Source organism: Globicephala melas, chromosome 15, assembly GCF_963455315.2.
Source record: "Globicephala melas chromosome 15, mGloMel1.2, whole genome shotgun sequence".
NCBI classification, from domain to species: domain Eukaryota; kingdom Metazoa; phylum Chordata; class Mammalia; order Artiodactyla; family Delphinidae; genus Globicephala; species Globicephala melas.
In genome coordinates this window covers 43,834,443-43,853,398 of record NC_083328.1, presented here as the reverse complement: position 1 = coordinate 43,853,398, position 18,956 = coordinate 43,834,443, and the positions used below count along the sequence as shown (strand labels likewise).

The following is an 18,956-nucleotide window of genomic DNA, read 5'->3' as shown; positions in this document are numbered from 1 at the left end:
AAATGGAAGGAGAATGAATTCAAGAGCTACTTCAGTAGAGTCTCAGAATGGCCTTGACCCAGAGGGCAGGATGGCATGGTCCTGGGGCATTTGGTCACCCTGTTTCCTGCTGTGGTGCAGCAGGAGGCTTTTCTACTCCATTCGCGGCACAAGACACCCCAGGCTTAGAGATTCTCAAGTGGATGGAAATGCAGATGCTTACGTTTGTTTTTTCTAAAGCTGCCTTTTGTACCTTCATATTCTACTGTTTCACTGACAAGTCTACTATTTATTACACTTAACATTAAATATTGATCAAAGACATCTATCTCATCAACCAACATTGTAATAAAAAGTAAAATGTCAAACATTTTATTTACTGCCTGGCACATAGTAGATGCCTGATAAATATTTGTTAGATGAATGGAAATTCAATTGAAGAAGCAAGACTTTTCATCTGTACTCACTGCTACTGTAAAATATTATTCTGAATACTCTAGATATTATGGGAAGTTAAGAAAATGTTAAAAGATAAACCTATAAAGAGGAGCAAAAAGTTTCATTGCTTGCTTGCAGATAATGAATTTTTAACTGGAAAACTCCAATAAAAATCAACCAAAAAATTCTCAGAACTATTGGAGCTCAGTTAGATTTTCAAATGCAAAATAAATATACAGCAATTAATAGCTTCCTTATATACCAGTAACTAGCCAGCTAGAAAAATGTAACAGGATAAGCTCTATTTCACATATTATACAGCTCATATTCACATATTATACAGACAAGAACTGTATAATATCTAAGAATAAATATATAAGAAATACATAGCATCTCTATGAAGAAAATTATTCAGCTTTACTGAGAACATAAAATAATACTTGTTTAAGTGGAGAGATACATTTGTTTTTAGATGAGAATCCATTATATTGAAAAGATGGTGGGTGTTTCTTTCCCAAATAGATTTAATGCAATTCTGCCTGGGATCAGTCTGCCTCAGTTTTCCTTTAGGGAAGGCAGGACGCAAGGTCATGAGTAGTTCTGAGCAACACACGTCTCCCACGGTTGCAAACAGGAAGCCAGGGACCAGGGACTGGGAGGTCAGCAGAAGGGTAGTCAGAGTGTGGAGGCTGCCCTGTATTTTTTGCTCCTGAACTCACCACCTCTCTGGAAACTGAGGAAGAAGACTGGGATTCTCTGCATTCTAAACGTTCATGTATTTCTTCTGTTTTTTAGAGTATCTGGCCCTCTGTAGTCCAGAAACCTTCTGTTTACCTTTTGTAGAGAATAAACCTTCAGTCTTTTGGTGGGGTGGGGTAGTGGCCCCATCAGTGAAGTAGGATCTGGAGGGATTTTTCACATTGTCCTCCTGATTTGGGTCCCAGCCTGAGCCCCTTCCACAGGCACTGGAGCCACCTGTCACGTGCCTTATCTCTTTGCATGCTGGATTAGGACTCTCCTGGGGGTGTCAACTAAATTTGGAAGCTTTCCAGCTTCTAAAGTTTGGGTGTCTCTCCTCTCATTCTTTGCCCCTAGGGTTTTATGCTTAAAAAAAAATCACTGTCATTTTTGTGGGGTTTTGAGAAAGAACAGTTAAATCTACCATCTTTAGCCTTGTATATAAAATTTTAATGTCTCTTCAAGGCAGCATTGTAGATGGAGAAAACCTTTTGGGTAACTATTTAGGAATATATAAACTCAACCCTTCTTCCCACCATATTCCAAAATATATTCCAGGATTAAATGTAAAGCTGTAAAAGAAAAATAAGAAAATTTTTTTGATTTTTTTTAAATTGAAATATAGTTGATTTACAGTGTTGTGCCAGTCTCTGCTGTACAGCAAAGTGACTCAATTTTACACATATATACATTCTTTTTTTTATAATCTTTTCTATCATGGTTTTATCACAGGATATTGAATATAGTTCCCTGTGCTATATATTAGGACTTCGTTGTTGATCCATTCTAAATGTGATAGTTTGCATCTACTAACCCCAGCCTCCCAGTCCATCCCTCTCCCTCCCCCCCCACCGTTGGCAACCACAAGTCTGTTCTCTATGTCTGTGAGTCTGTTTCCGTTTTTTAGATAGGTACATTTGTGCCCTATTTTAGATTCCACATATAAGTGATATCATATGGTATTTGTCTTTCTCTTTCTGACTTCACTTAGTATGATAATCTCTAGTTTCATCCATGTTGCTGCAAATGGCATTATTTCATTCTTTTTTGTGGCTGAGTAGCAGTCCATTGTATATATGTACCACATCTTTATCCATTCATCTGTCAATGGACATTTAGGTTGTTTCCATGTTTTGGCTATTGTGAATAGTGCTGCTATGAACACAGGTGTGCATGTATCTTTTTTTAAAAAAATAAATTTATTTTATTTTTGGCTGCCTTGGGTCTTCGTTGCTGCACGTGGGCTTTCTCTAGTTGCGGTGAGCAGGGGCTACTCTTCGTTGTGGTGCGTGGGCTTCTCATTGCAGTGGCTTCTCTTGCTGTGGAGCACGGGCTCTAGGTATACGGGCTTCAGTAGTTGTGGCATGTGGGCTCAATAGTTGTGGCTCGCGGGCTCTAGAGCACAGGTTCAGTAGTTGTGGCACGTGGGCTTAGTTGCTCCACAGTATGTGGGATCTTCCCAGACCAGGGCTTGAACCCGTGTCCCCCGCATTGGCAGGCGGATTCTTAACCACTGTGCCACCAGGGGAGTCCTGCATGTATCTTTTTGAATTATAGATTTGTCCAGGTATGTTCCCAGGAGTGGGATTGCTGGATCATATGGTAATTCTATTTTTATTTTTCTTAGGAACCTCCATACGGTTTTCCATAGTGGCTGTACCAACTTACATTCCCACCAACAGGTGGGAGGAGGGTTCCCTTTTCTCCGCACCCTCTCCAGCATTTGTTATTTGTAGATGTTTTAATGATGGTTATTGTGACCAGTGTGAGGTGCTACCTCATTGTAGTTTTGATTTGCATTTGTCTCATAGTGATGTCGAGCATCTTTTCATGTGCTTACTGGCCATCTGTATGTCTTCTTTGGAGAAATATCTTTTAAGGTCTTCTGCCCATTTTCGATTGGGTTGTTTGTTTTTTTGTTGTTGAGTTGTATGAGCTGTTTGTATATTTTGGAGATTAAGCCCTTGTCTGTCGCATCATTTGCAAATATTTTCTCCCATTCCATAGGTTATCTTTTCGCTTTTTTTTTAAGAATACTTATCCAGTGTCAAGGTCAGAGAAGAATGTATACCCTTAGAGGAAGAAGGCATAAAGAAAAAGACTAATACAATAAGAACAGAAAAAAATTTAATATTCTCTTATAATTACAAATTTTACCAAATAAAAAGACAAATGACAGAGGGAAATATTTTAGAAATATATAAAATGTCAGACAGAGGGACAATATCCTTAATATATAAGTAATTGTAAGAGGAGAGCACAATTAGATTGAACAGCCAGGGAGACTTTGGAGCAAGCAACCTTGATGCTGAAACCTGGAGGAAGCACAGGGCTGGGGACATGAACTGGTCTCAGAGGTGGGGAAGCATTAGGCCCGTGCAGGTAACTGATAGCTCGAGGGTCAGAGGTGGGCAGTCTCCCTGGGACCTGTTTCAGATGCTCTTGCATGTAAAGGTTTAAGTGAGACAGTGATATGACCAAGTTTGCCTTTGAAAAGGGTCTCTCTGGCTGTATAGCAGGCAGGCGGGGGTTGGGGGTTCCATTTAAGAAGTCTCTTCAGAAGACCAAGGTATTGATCTCCAAAATGGGATGGGTTCACCCAGGAGGTGGATGAGACACAGTCATTAAGGTCTGGGAAGGAAATATTGGGACTTCTAATTATATTCATATTCAGATATTAACCACCCAGTTATACATGTGTTTAATTTAAAACGAATGTATTTATTGAGGGCATGTTCCAAAAATGTTACTGATTGAATGTGTAATCAAGAAAGTTTAGGGCTGCTGGTCTAGGCAAGATATGTGGCTGGCCTGGAGCAGAGAGGCAGCAGACGAGGTGACTAGAGGTGTATGGGTTTGAAATGTTTTGGAGTCTTGGTGTGCATTGGAAGTGGAGGTGGGGCAAGAAGGGGTATCAGGAATGACTGCTGGGGGTCTTCCACGGGCACAGGTATTTGCTGAGATGGAGAACTGGAGGGGAAGCAGATGGAAGCAGAGGGGGAGAGGGTGGAAGATCAAGCATTTGGTTTTGGACATGGTAGTTTTGATTTGCCTGTGGGACTCCACATGGAGACACTGAAGATAGCTGGGTATACAGCGCTGTACATGGAGCTCAGTCCTTTGAGGCCTGCACGTTGTTGATCTGACCTGAGTGTTGGTCAGGGCAGACCAGGTCATGCAGCAGAACCCCTGGGTCACTGGTGTATTTCTTACCCCACTGTGTGTCTGGTGTGGCCTCTGCTTGTTGTGGTCACTGAGGATCCAGGCCAGCAGGGCCTCCAGCTCCACACACCCTCCCTCCACCTTGTGGGCCGTTGCTGCTCCTGAGGCGGAAAGGACATGGTCTCTCTGCTCGCATTTCCTTAGCCAAAGCAAGTCACTTGGCCGCCCCTAACTCTAAAGGGAAAGGGGGGTGTGCCATCCTGCCCTGGGCCCAGGGAGGCACAGAGCCAGAGAGAACGGTGAGTGGCCCTGGCGACTGCCATGTATTCTGTGCAAGAGCTGATGGGCTCGGCTATTTTTAGCAGATGACAGTTGAGTAGCACTGGGCCCACAGCACAGAGCACTGTGCTCCCCTCTTCGCTGCCTTAGGGCATGTCCTGGGGGCCTAGGGCAGAACACCACTCAAGCTGAACAGGAAGGTCCTGTGACTCTGCTAGAAAATGCAAGTGTCCTGGGGACCGAGGGCCACAGAAGTGAGGTGGGTCTGCCTGTGAGCTGCCAGAGCCGGGTGGGGTCCACCCCGGAGGAGGCTGGCAGCCCCACCACAGCCCTGCACCCACTTCCCGCTTAGCTTCCCTTCTGATGCTGCATGCCACGTTACTGGCGTCATTTCTGAAGCACGAAACTACTGCTTTTAAGCACTAACGTGGTTAAAGAGTAATTGTAATTTAGGATACCAGAGCAGGAAATTAGAGCTCAGCTGGGTGGTTCGGCCAAGCAGGGCTGGACAAAGCCAGCCCAGGACAGAAGCTCTTTCAGTTCAGCTCAGTGTTCCTTCTCCATGTGCGAGACCGAGACCATGACCATGCTGAGCATTTCATGTCCTTGTTCGTTTACTCTGCACAACGGACCTTTCAGGTAGATTCCATTAGAGTGGGGGAACCGAGGCTCAGAGAGTCGGGCTGTGAGGAGTGACAGGCCATCTCTGTCTCCACTGCTATGCAGAGCCCAGGTTTGGGAGCACGGTGCCTCGCACTTTACAGGTGCTCCCGCTGGAGGGAAACACCGCAAGGGCCCCAGCTGCCTGAGGGGCTGTTTTACTGGATGGGGGCCTTGCTCTGAGTCTTCACCCAGCACTCTGTTCCCTCCCCTGGTAGAGGAATCAGGCAGGTTATTGAAACATCTAACTCGGGAACAGTAAGGTGAAAAGCAAATCACTATCAATTTGGAAATCGGAGGGGAAGCAGGTGCCATTCCTGCACCTGCCTTCTCACACATTTTCCCAGAACTGCAGCCCTTCTGCCTGTCTGGGCGCATCTGAGGGTTGCTCACCGGGGCTCGTGGAGGTGGGGTCGGTCCCCAGGTTGGTCCCTGAAGGGCTCCAGTCCTGATGCTAGAGAGGTGGACACGTCCACAGCAGCAGTGGGTATGCTGGCTGAGGTCACATGTCCAGGAAAGAGAGGGTGGCCAGTTCCCAACAGTTTTAAACCATTGGGTGTAGGAGCAGCTCATGGGAAATGGCTGTTTGGAAGCTGATAAGCTTAGTTGCATAGAGAATCTTGCAAGCACTGAGCATTTATTGCCTAAGGGAAGTCTGAGGGCTTGTGCCAGCTGCCCTGCAGAGGGCCTGTGGGGAATGAAGCCTCCACAGCGTCAGGTGCTGGGAGCAGGCACACCAGCAGGAGTTACTGTGGGGGCCTGGCCTTAGGTATCATTTCTCCTGTTCAGTTTGGCAGGTGCTGTTTGACTGGAACACACTAAGGTATACTTTTGTTTTTCATCTCCATAGTGCAGGAACTACATTGATATAAACAAGCTCATTCACTGAAGTTTTCCTCAGTAAAGAACATCTTTTGGGCTTCCTTGGTTCCTAGATTTGGCTTCTGTTCTTTCAAGAAAGGTCTCTCTCTCTCTCTCTTTTTTTTAAATTTAATTTTATTTATTTGGTTGCACTGGGTCTTAGTTGCAGCAGGCGGGCTCCTTAGTTGTGACTTGCCAGCTCCATGTTTGTGGCATGCGAACTCTTGGTTGCGGCGTGCATGTGGGATCTAGTTCCCTGACCAGGGATTGAACCCACCTCCCTGCTTTGGGAGTGCAGAGTATTAACCACTGCACCACCAGGGAAGTCCCAAGAAAGGCCTCTCTTTATCTACCCATCAGTGCTTCATATTATTGCCCTAGTTTCACAGCTCAAAGTGGGGAGAAAGAAGACAGCCTCCTTAAAGTATAAATGACAACTTTCATTTGGTGGCATGCAATGAAAGATCTTTAAAAATATATACCTTTTCAGTTTGCTCAAAGAAAGGGTTTTGCTCTTTTGGCAGGAAATGGTTAAAAAAAATTTTTTTTTTAATGACAGCTCCATCCACAGGAAGTTTTCTTAGGCTGAGCTCAGAGACACAGCCTTTCTCATTAAACATGATGAGTGCAGCCTCATTCTTATTTTCTGTCTTGACCTTAAAATGGGGACAGGGCTTTGTTGTTTAAAATCTTCATTTGTTATCTGCCTGTTTTCCTTTGTTAGCAGAGAATGAGAGTGAACCCCTGTTAGTCTTGATGTCCTGCATGAACTGTTTTCCAGCTGCGGATTGACAGAGTATCCGACAGGGTTCACTTCTTAACACCTGCTGGTTCCATATAATACAGAATTTCCAGCTCTAGCCCCGCAGAGGACACGGTAGTGTTTGTATGAGGTGGGGGCCTTTGGGAATGATGGTCCTGTTATTTTTCCCATTTCCTGTTCCAAAGAGAGACTTTGACAGCTCAAACCTCTTACAAAGAAATAATGCTTCCATTGTTCAAAGCAGTTTAATTATGTTTGAGTATCTCTTTAGAAGGCACGGAAGGAGAAGAAAAAGAGAGGTAGGAAAGGGAAAGCCCAGGTCAGATAAGCGAGCAGACAGAGAAGCGATGGGGCCAGTTTCTTGGTCTGAACTGCTGGAGGGGGTGTGAAGACTGTCGTTCTGAGAAGATGGGATGGATGGCCAAGAGCTGAGCAGACCAGACAAGTTCATTTTTCTTCTAGTGTAACCTTTATTAATTTTTTCTGACAGTACAGTCCTGTCTTGCATAGGATTTTGCGGACTCAGTAGTGTGGCTTGCTGGATTTGGTTTGGTGTCGTCATGTTCCCCAGGTCGCTTGGGATCCTGTGTGTCTCTGTGAATGGTCTGACCCAAGAACGTCTTTGTCTTGGACATCAGGAAAGATGGCCTGCGTTCAGTTCCACATGGACCGTGTGCTCATACACGAGCCTCAGTTTCTCATCTGGAACCTGGGACTTACATACAACATTTTAGCCCCGAAGGCATGAGGCCTGGCAGTTGTTGCCAAGAAGTCAGCCATAAGTGTGAATGAACTTCTGTGGAAGGACCTGTTTTGGCACCAGAGCTGAGGTCAGTTGCAGGAGAGTCCTCCCACTGTGGGAGCCAGTAGGTGTCTCCTTCACTGCCGTTCCTGCCTGCCATCCTGCTTTTGGGACAGCATGCACCCCTGTGTCTGGCTTCCACCTCCCACGGTGGTGAACTGGCACTGCAGGTAGGAGCAGTCCTTAGGGCCAAATTCTGGTTATTGGTTTTTTGCTTACTGCCAGATAGTTTCCTGCTTCATTGAGCTTATTTGATCTGTCGAGGCCAAAAACTCCTTTTTGTTTGTTTGCTTATGAAAGTGGTTTAAGTCTTAAAATTAGAACCTTCAGGTCTTGTCCTGAGAGACTGAAGGGCTCCTTTGGCCACTCCAGGGTGGCTTCCTTTGTCCCCAGTTCTCTGTCCCTCCTAGTTTGTTTTTTTTGGGTTTTTTTTTTTTTTTTTTGCGGTACGCGGACCTCTCACTGTTGTGGCCTCTCCTGTTGCGGAGCACAGGCTCCGGACGCGCAAGCTCAGCGGCCATGGCTCACGGGCCCAGCCACTCCGCGGCAGGTGGGATCTTCCCGGACCGGGGCACGAACCCGTGTCCCCCGCATCGGCAGGTGGACTCTCAACCACTGCGCTACTAGGGAAGCCCCCTCCTAGGTTTCTGCAGAGACTCTCAGGAAGGATTCAGGCGTGCTCAGCACCCTTACTGGCCTGTTCCAACCCCAGGGGAAGGGAGATGCCATACAAAACTCTGAAGTGCGGGTGGTGGCACCTTAATGATCATGGGCATTGAGTCTGGCTCGGCAGGGACAGAGGGAAAGGCCGTGAAGGTGAAGTAAGTGGCAGTGTCGCAGGAAAGAAAGTGGGGCCAGAGAGGATGGTCATGTCCCAGGTCTCAGGTGAGTTCCTGGGACGGGGGATGGCCACTGAGTGTGGGTTCTTGGCTTTGCGCAGGAAAGAATTCAAGAGTGAGCCATAGTAAAGTAATAAGAAAGTTTATTCGGGGACTTCCCTGGTGGCGCAGTGGTTAAGAATCTGCCTGCCAATGCAGGGGACATGGGTTTGAGCCCTGGTCTGGGAAGATCCCACGTGCCACGGAGCAACTAAGCCCGTGTGCCATAACTACTAAGCCTGCACTCTAGAGCCCACAGGCCACAACTACTGAGCCCACATGCCACAACTACTGAAGCCCGTGCACCTAGAGCCTGTGCTCCGCAACAAGAGAAGCCACCTCAATGAGAAGCCTATGTACCGCAACAAAGAGTAGCCCCTGCTCGCCGCAACTAGAGAAAAATCCGTGCGCAGCAACGAAGATCCAATGTAGCCAAAAATAAATTAATTAATTAATTTTTTAAAAAAGGAAGTTTATTCAGGGAGATACACACTCCATAGACAGAGTGTAAGCCATCTCAGAAGGTGAGAGGCACCAGGGTACGGGGTTGTCAGTTTTTATAGGGGTGGGTAATTTCATAGGCTAATGAGTGGGAGGAGTATTACAACTATTTTGGGGAAAGGATGGGAATTTCCAGGAATTGGGCCACTGTCCACTTTGTGACCTTTATGGTTGGCCTTGGAACTGTCATGGCGCCTGTGGATGTGTTATTTAGCATGTTGTATTACAGTGAGCCTATACTGAGGCTCAAGGTCTAGTGGAAGTCAACTCGTCCACCATCTTGGAGCTGGTTGGTTCTAACCAGTTTATGTTGTGTCCTTGATGGCTGTCATTCTTTTAAAGGTTATGCCCTGCCCCCTTCCTGTCTCAGCAAGTGCTGAGGTGCTCAGGGGCTGCTGGGTGGGCAGGCAGCTGTGGTCTCCTCAAGTCATACTTCAGACCAATAAAACTAGAATTTCTTTTTTTTCTTTCTTTAGTTTTATTATTATTTTTTCTTTTTCTTTTTTTGGCTACGCTGCACGGCATTCAGGACCTTAGTTTCCTGACCAGGGAGCAAACCCATGCCTCCTGCAGTGGACCGCCAGGGAATTTCCAAAACTAGAATTTCTGAAGCAAGTTCCAGGCATTGATATTTTGTAAATTTCTCCAAAGATTCTAATACACAACCAAGTGACTGTCAACCAGAGTAACTTTCAGTGTAGATGCTTGGTTGAAGACACAAACTATGAAATAGAAAAAAACTGTGGAACTCAAGTGTAGTTGGAGCCCAGAGAAATTGGTGGTGGTTCTGATAATTTTCTGCATTAATGATCATGGGGCAGTAATTCTTTGATCAAACATTCACTGAGCACAAACTGTAGGCGTGGCATTGACTTAGCTACCACAGAGACAAAGGTGAAAGACGGGGTCCCTGCTGGAAGGACTTCATCTGTTGGAGAAAGATGGCCAGACCCGATGATTGTGCTGCTGAGAGAAAAACTTTTCCAGCATAAATTTACATCTGAAGTAATTGACAGTAGACAGATTAACAGGAAAAAAGTTTATTACGCATGTGGGAGTGCTCTGTAAGGAGAGCAGCTACCCAAACAGCCAGAGGGAAAGGGTTTATATTGCCAGTTTCATAAAGGGGAGGGGCAGGACTGAGGCTTGTTGATATAGTGTTTTTGGATGTCCTGTGCCCACGGTCAGTCACCTCCCTGACTGGAGACCTCCCCAAGGGCAGTTTGTGGCAGCTACTCTTCTAGAGCTCTGCCTTAGGCAGAGGAGGGAATTTCCAATGAGATTTCTTTCTGCATCTATTAGAAATCAGATGTTTTCATTTTGAAGTAATTTTGACCATTTCTTTTGGGTTGTCAGTCCCCACATTCCCCCAGTTGAAACTTCCCAAGAAGTTTCACAAGCAAGGAGCTGGTTGATTGCTGCAGAGAGAAGACTCAGCTGAGAAGGTGAGAAGTAGGCAATCTGCAGTAGGAAAGAAGACCTTGGGTTAGAACAAGCAAACAAAAAGAAAAACAAAGATTAATGGTTGGAGCAGATTCTAAACCCATTTTCTGAGTCCAGAGGGCAGTCAGTTGAGAAGATATTTAAACGTTGAGTTTGAAGCATTTTTAGGTTGTGGAGGGAGGATGGCAATAAGATGGATTTCCTGGTTTGCAGTTTGAATGTCTTTGGTAATGGCATCCCACACGTGATCTGCTGTGGTGAAGCCTCGAAAAGGTTTACATCAAGTTGACCAGCTTCATCTGGAAGGACTTTTCTGATCCTCAGGGAAGGGGAAACTGCACAACAGCCTGGAGTCCCATTGAGGAACCGGGCAGTCAGAGGGTGTGAAGAAAATTAGAAATGTTAACTTGGAGGGTTGTAACCAGGCATTGAAGGAAACCCAAAGAATTGAGAATTCGGTGAAGACTGATAAAATGTACAAGAGGGCAGGATCTAGACTAGTTTACAGATAGATAATAAAACCTCAAAGATAATGAACAGGACTAGAAATCTGAATAACCCACAAGGGTGTGTTACAGTTTTCTGTTGAAACATAAAATTTCTCTCCACAGTCATGTCCTTCTTTGATCAGAGATACTCAAAGTAAGATTATTTTTCTTTATTAAAAAAAAAAAGATTTGGCCGAATCATTTACATAAGTGCAGCAAGCATGCCAGTTGACCACACAGGCCTCTTAAAAGTTTGCTTTGCTGGAACATTTTATAAGAATCTCAGACTTTTAAAAGTCTTTCGAAGCTAGGAAGCCAAGTCAAGAACTGCAGTACCTACAGATTTGGATGAATTCCTATCTTCCTGAAGTCCTTAAAATATCCTACAGTTTTGGGGCCTGCCAGGAAGTGACCTGTAAGTAAGGCTGGGAGCTATGTAAATTAGGTACCAGGCCTATTTTTCTAAGAGGTGTTTGTAAACATTGGTTCCCTAAAGTCAGCCTTAGTTCCTTAAAGCTGTCTGGTCGTATACAATTCTATGAACCATTTTAAAATATGCCATTCCAGTCAAAGCCTTGGTTATATAATCAGTGTTTCCAATTGTGTTCTGCACAAGGAAGACGGATTCTTGCTGAAGTTATGCAAGTAACTACATTGCCATGAAAATAAGAATAGTCAGAGTCTCTGAATTCTGGAGGGATCAGGTAGGGGGAAAAAGATAAATGTTTGTTACCGAAGTTAGTGTGCCCAATGCACAGTGAGGCCAAACAAACCAGCACATCAGAGTTTGGAGCAGAGAAAGGTTTATTGCAGGGCCAAGCAAGGAGAACCGGTGGCTCATGCTCAAAGACCCCTGATGGCTTTGGTGGAAAAGTTTTTATAGGCAAAATTTGGGGTGAGGGCTGCAGGGTGTGTAACTTTCTTCTGATTGGTTGGTGGTGAGGTATTACGATGGTGCTACGGGAATCTTGTGCTCAGCCTGAAATTACCATCCTCCGCCTGGATGGGGACCTTAGTTCCTGCAGAAGACACTCAAAGATATTGTTTTGTATATCCCTTGAGGAGGAACCAGGACCCTGCCCCAAGTGTGCACTGTTGTTCTTGACTGCCCCTCCCTTGTTTCTCATTGCCTCCCTTCCCCAATTAGCAACTGTTTGAATCTGCCTTTTGGAAATCAGGGAAGGTCAAGGAGGCTGAGTGAAGCCTATCTCCTAGAAACAGGGGTTGCAGAAGGGCTTTTGTGCCCAGGAGGGTCCCACAGAGTCCTGTTTGGTTTCAGCTATTGTTGAAAAATCCATTCATAAAACTTTTATATCACGTCAGCCTGATACACTGGTTCTTTTATATTTATTTATTTATTGACTGATTGATTGATTGCCACGTTGGGTCTTCGTTTTTGCTCGTGGGCTTTCCCTGGTTGCAGCGAGTGGGGACTACTCTTCGTTGTGGTGCACGAGCTTCTCATTGCAATGGCTTCTCTTGCTGTGGAGCACGGGCTCTAGGCGCGCGGGCTTCAGTAGTTGTTGCTTGCGGGCTCTAGAGCACAGGCTTAGTAGTTGTGGCCCACAGGCTTAGTTGGTCCGCGGCATGTGGGATCTTCCTGGACCAGGGATTGAACCCATGTCCCCTGCACTGGCAGGCAGATTCTTAACCACTTCGCCACCAGGGAAGTCCGATACACTGGTTCTTAACAGTTATACTGGGATTGTTTCATGAATGCTGTAAGCTAGCCATCATCAAGTTATTTCCCTGTTTATTATTTTTATAACACGTGTGTTAGGCAAGTTTCAAAAAAATCACAGAATAAAAACCTTAGTTAAATACGTGGGTTTTGTTTTATTGCTGCACTTGATATACATGAAATAATGGATTTCAAGCAATTTTACTGCATATCTACTTGTACTTTTATTCTTAGGTTGAGTTTGTAATTTTTATAATCTTAATAATCTAGTAGATTATATTAGGTTGTTATTCTACCTGGGTTTATTAGTCAAATAATGTGTGCTCATATTATACTTAACGCTGATAACTCAGAGTGAAACCATGCACTTCAGGTGGGACTTGAACCCACATGCCGGGAGTTGAACCTGGTCAAAACCCACTGTCTTTTAATTGAGGTCACACAGCTGGTCTCAGGACTCATGAAGCTCAGGTTCTTTATGTCTTGTCGACTGAGAGACACAGTGATAGGTAGAAGTGGATTTATTTAGAGAGAAACACACTCCACAGAGTGTGGACCATCTCAGAAGGTGAAAGTCCCCAAAATATGGTGTGGTTAGTTTTTATGGGCTGGGTAAATTTCATAGGCTAATGAGCAGGATTATTCCAGCTATTTCGGGGGAAGGGGCAGGGATTTCTAGGAATTGGGCCACCGCTCGCTTTTGGCCTTTTTTGGTTGGCCTCAGAACTGTCATGGCACTGGTGGGTACGTCATTTAGCGAATGCATTACAATTAGCATATAATGAGGCTCGAGGTCTACTGGAAGTCGAATCTTCCACCATCTTGGATCTAGTTGGTTCTAACCAGTTTTTGTCTTGTTCTTTGGCTGTGTCACTCTTTTAAAGGTTGTGCCCTGCCCCCTTCCCTCCTGTTTCAAGAGGACAACTGCTTTTATTAAACTGACACCACTAAACTGGTTTTATTTATACATGAGCTTGAAAAATATTTGGGTTCTTATACTTCTGGGAGTTTTAGGAATATTTAACTTGTCACTTATTTCTCTTTAAACCAATTGGAACAGAGCTCCTTAAGGGGGTTTTATAAATTAATTTGGTAATACCATCCAGGGCTAGGAAAACATCACAAATACAGTGGACCCTTGAACAACACGGGTTTGAACTATGCAGGCAGGTCCACTCATAAACAGATTTTTTTTTCACCAAAGACGTACCACAGTACCACATGATCCATGGTTGGTTGAATCCACAGAAGCAGAACTGCAAAAATGGAGGGCCAACTTTAAGTTATACTCAGATTTTCAATTGCATGGAGGGTTGGCACCCCTAACCCCTTCGCTGTTCAAGGGTCAGCTGTAGCTTACATATGTACATACATACACAAACATATGTCCATACATATGTAAACAGTCAGATACAAAGAGAGATCTTACTGCACTCGTCCTGACAGCTGAGCCACCAGTCAGCATAATCACAGTCACACAAAACTCAGCAGCTTATGTAACGTAAGAGTTGGTTCTCGTCTTTGCCCTGCTTTATTTATCTTTTTATCTGAATTTAGTTTTGGGGAAATGGAACAATTTAAGGTACCTGCTCAAGATGAGGACTAATGCTTTTTTACTATATTTGACTTTTAAGATTTTCATTTCCCATGATATGTAATCCTGTGGAGGCAATGGACTGAATTTCAGGTGAGGGACTTTTTGAGAATACCAAGCAGCAGTCTGGGTGTTTCCACAGCCCAGCTGCGTGAGTAAAACACCTGACCTATTTCCAATATGTCATTTTTCCTTTTCATCCTCAGGTAGAGGCTGTGTGGAGTCCCTGAGTCCCTTAACAGCCCCCCATGTAGGCAGGGGCCTAAAGCTCTAGTGGCTGTAGGGAGGTGGGGCTGGGGTGGGAAGGAAAAGGCCTGGCAGGGTGGACAGAAGGAGCCGGTAGAAAGGTCAGGCACGCGTACAGCCCTCTCTGGGATGCCTTCTGAGGAGACGGCTTGGGATTTCCAGACAGAAAGTAGAGTTAGGGGATCAGGGGATGAAAAATTACTGAGGAGATATCAAGGGTGGAGGGACTCTTGCTAAAGGCAGGTCAAGGGTTTAGACATCAAAGGTGGGGGGATGAGGGACTTGATCAGATATCAAGGTGGGGGATGGCTTAGCAGGATTCTTGCTAAAGGCAGGTCAAGGTCAAGGCAAGAGGGCTCAGTTCTTGGTAAAAGCTGAGAAAGTGAATGTCTAATGACTGCATCAAAATTTTACAAGTCAGGTGGTGTCAAATTCTTAGCTGTCAACAAAAATGAAAAAGGGCTTATTTGAGTTTTTTTACTGTGTGATTTTGAGCATGTAACCCTGAAGAAGTGGTGATACTAGTAAACTTCCACTCCCTTTTACTGATGTGAACAAGTTCTCAATACTTATATGTTTAAAAACCAAAAACAGAAATAGAATTAATGCTAACCCCCCCCACTTTTTTCTATCAATAAGTAATATATAGAGAGAGACATGATGCATTTGGGAAAGTAGTGGAATCCATCTCATTTAAAGATGTATTTTCAATAAAAGTTTACTTTTCGGGGCTTCCCTGGTGGCGCAGTGGTTGAGGGTCTGCCTGCTAATGCAGGGGACGCGGGTTCATGCCCCGGTCCGGGAGGATCCCGCGTGCCGCGGAGCGGCTGGGCCGCTGAGCCTGCGTGTCCGGAGCCTGTGCTCCGCAACGGGAGAGGCCACAGCAGTGAGAGGCCCGCGTACCGCTAAAAAAAAAAAAAAAAGTTTACTTTTCATGCTTAATAATAATTTACCGAAAATATAACATATTTGTCATTTTGATTAATGTGTATGATAATTATAATAACTCAATCCGGAAGAAAATGATTTTAATGTAGAAGATCCTTATTGCTACAGGTAGATACATTTTTTTCATTTCTATTTATATATATATTTTTTGTTCAAGAGGAATATGACAGCTAGTAAGTGGTAGATTGGATGCTGGACCAGATCATTTGACTTCAGAGCCGGCACCTTAACCACTACATCGTATGCCTTTCCTCAGTGAATGGGTAGACTGTACATGGAATTTAAGATGCCCTTTTAAACTTCTCCTGCATCATCTAGTTAACTCCTGTATTCCTGACTTAATGTTTCCACCAGTGGCCCTTTCCCTGGAAGCCCAGACTAGGTCAGGGCACCCTGCACCAGATGCCTCTCTCACAGCCCTTTGTCCGCCCCGCTGAGCTGAGAGCACAGCAGAGACGCAGATAGCATCCTCTGCTGCCCTTATTGTCCACTGCCCCAGGAGTGCCCAGTGCTTAGTAACGACTGGTGGCTGAGCCAGGTGAATGAGTGAAAGGATTACATCGTCAGATATGCATATTTGTCATCAGCTTTATTGAGGTATTATTTACATCAGCTTTGTTGAAGTATTATTTACATGCAATAAAATTTACCAACATATACATTCATGTGTCCACAACCACAGTCCAGATAAAGAACATTTCTATCACTGCAAAAGTTGCCTCGTGCCCCTTGCAATCTCTTTCCTCTACTCCCAGCCTCTGAGGTCACTGTTCTGCATTTCTGTCTCTGTAGTTTTGCTTTTTCTGGAATTTCAGACAAATGGGATTATACAGTATGTAGTCTTTTGTGTCTGTCTTATTTAACTTAGCCTAATGCTTTTTTAAAAAAATTTTATTTATTTTTATAAATTTATTTATTTATTTTTGGCTGCATTTGCTCTTCATTGCTGTACGCGGGCTTTCTCTAGTTGCGGCGCGTGGGCTTCTCATTGCGGTGGCTTCTCTTGTTGCGGAGCACAGGCTAGGTGCGCGGGCTTCAGTAGTTGTGGCACATGGGCTCTAGAGCGCAGGCTCAGTAGTTGTGGTGCATGGGCTTAATTGCTCTGTGGCACGTGAGATCTTCCCCGACCAGTACTCGAACCCGTGTCTCCTGCATTGGCAGGAGGATTCTAAACCACTGTGCCACCAAGGAAGCCCCTAGCCTAATGCATTTAGATCCTTCTGTTGTATTGTTGCATGTGTCAGCAGTTCAAGGTATATTTTTTTAAACCACCTTACTTTTTTTCGAAATAGTCCAGAAATAAGTAACTAAACCCATTGAGGTTGAGACTTGATATGCTCAGATAAGCAGCAGTTTCCATGTGTGCTTGGGGCTCATGGGGTCCCCAGAACCCTTCAGCATGTCCGTGAGGTCAGAGAGATTTCATGGTAACACTGAGATGCTGTTTGCCATTTTCACTTTCATCCTCTCATGGGGTTTCGGGAGCTTTCCAGATGCTGCGTGACGTGTGGGATTGCAGCAGATTGAATGCAGAAGCAGATACGAGAACCCATCTGTCTTCTGTTAAGCTGTCTGACTTAAAGAAATTTGTAAAAATCTCCTCACTAAAATTTTTCGTTTTGGAAAATATAATCATTTTTTATAACATGTTAATTATATTTATTGTTGTTTATTGTTATTAGATGACTTAATAGATATTTAAAATTTTTCTTTAATTTCTCATAAAACAAAGAGTAATACACACAAATCATATGAACAGAAGCTCTTTTGGGCCCTCAATTTTTCAGTTGTAGAGAGGCCCTTAGTCCAAGAAGTTTGAGACTCTCTGGGCTAGGGACATTTTTTAACAGGGGATCAGGAACAGGATGAGGAAGTCTTGGAGCTCGTTGTGGATTAGAAGAGTCTTGAGACCTGGGGTGATGACCTGGCCCGAGGTGCCCGGAAAAGGGGCCTCTGGAGGGTATGCGGGCAGAAATATGAGAACATGCAGTGATGGCCAGAGCCTTCCGGCCAGCTGCCTCCCGGGACCTGGTGTGGCAGGTTCTGTCGCATACGTGCTTCCTCTGATGGGTAGCCCACGCTTGCTTGCAGGAGGGCAGTCAGAGGCTCAGAGGCAGCCACTCTCCTGAGGTGAAGTTGCAGCTACTGTCTGATATGAAGTTGGGCACTTTCTGAGGATCTGATGGCTGTGCTGGGTTCTGATTCCAGGGCATACAAAGGAAATCAGCAGGACTGTTTCTTTGGCTTTCGGGGAAACAAATTTTACCCTTCTGGTAGAGTTCTAAGCGCAAATTAAAAGGCAAAAGCAGGTGGGAGGCTCCTCTTATCATTGGTGATACTCTTGTTGGAAACAATAGGTGTGGATCGTGGTCAGTGATGCTGTTAGTAAACCACAGCAGACTCACTCCTGCCTTTGACCTGCTCACTGCTTTTCTCTTTCAGGCGAAAGGGCCTGTGCTTCCGACTGAGGAAGATACTCCTCTGTGTCGTGGGGTTGTACATTGCCATTCCATTTCTCATCAAACTGTGTCCTGGGATACAGGCCAAACTGATTTTCTTGAATTTCGGTAAGTGCTGTGTGTCCATGTTTCCTTTCATTTTAGTAGGAGTTCATTTTCATGGTGATTTATGTATTTATATATTCACTACTGAGATCAGGAAATAGAGCCTTTTTATTGTCCAGAAGGTTCCCTTTGCCCCCTCCCAGTTAAAAGATGTTTGTAACAAGGGCATTGCTCTTCAGGGTTGGCATTTGTGTGCACAGGTGACTACTGCATGGTGGGGGGGTCTTTCTTCAGCTGAGGTGGGTAGAAATGTTGATAACATGGAGAGTCTTCTGAAGCTGTCATGTTGGGGATGCTCTGTCCTTTGTGCAGTCTAGGAGGTTAACTGTCCTTGGAAAAGGTGACCACTGAAAATAGTGCCTTAAAAATAATTAGGCCTTTTTTCTTTAAATTAAAAAAAAAAAATCTTTTTTTTTCCCCCTTAAAAAACCCTGACAACTTGAGGATATGGGGAAGGGGAAGGGTGAGCTGTGACAAAGCGAGAGAGAGGCATGGACATATATACACTACCAAACGTAAGTAAGGTAGATAGCTAGTGGGAAGCAGCCGCATAGCACAGGGAGATCAGCTTGGTGCTTTGTGACCGCCTGGAGGGGTGGGATAGGGAGGGTGGGAGACGCAAGAGGGAAGAGATATGGGAACATGTGTATATGTATAACTGATTCACTTTGTTATAAAGCAGAAACTAACACACCATTGTAAAGCAATTATACCCCAATAAAGATGTTAAAATAAAAAACAAAACAAAAAACCTGACATACTTTGGTTTCTGTGGAATTATATGCTGGCTTTCGAGGTGTTATAGTCTCCTTCAGTTAACTTGGACCTGGTGTGTTCCAAAGTTTTTTTTTTTTCATGCTATATGTTTACTTTTGGGCAAGTGGGAGGAAAAAGGGTAGAAGTATCAGGTTTATGAAGTGGAAGGTATACG

General features: G+C 44.6%; 1 protein-coding gene across 4 annotated transcripts in view; it reads left to right on the top strand.

Annotated features, from left to right (window-relative positions):
• The window catches only part of ABHD12 (abhydrolase domain containing 12, lysophospholipase), a 72,401-nt gene that overhangs the window by 33,217 nt on the left and 20,228 nt on the right, over window positions 1-18,956 (top strand). For all 4 annotated transcript variants that reach the window (XM_030872514.2, XM_060284928.2, XM_030872516.3 and 1 more), the window contains exon 2: window positions 17,904-18,028. In XM_030872514.2, the coding sequence (XP_030728374.1) occupies window positions 17,904-18,028 (125 nt within the window). The remainder of the gene's footprint in view (window positions 1-17,903; window positions 18,029-18,956) is intronic.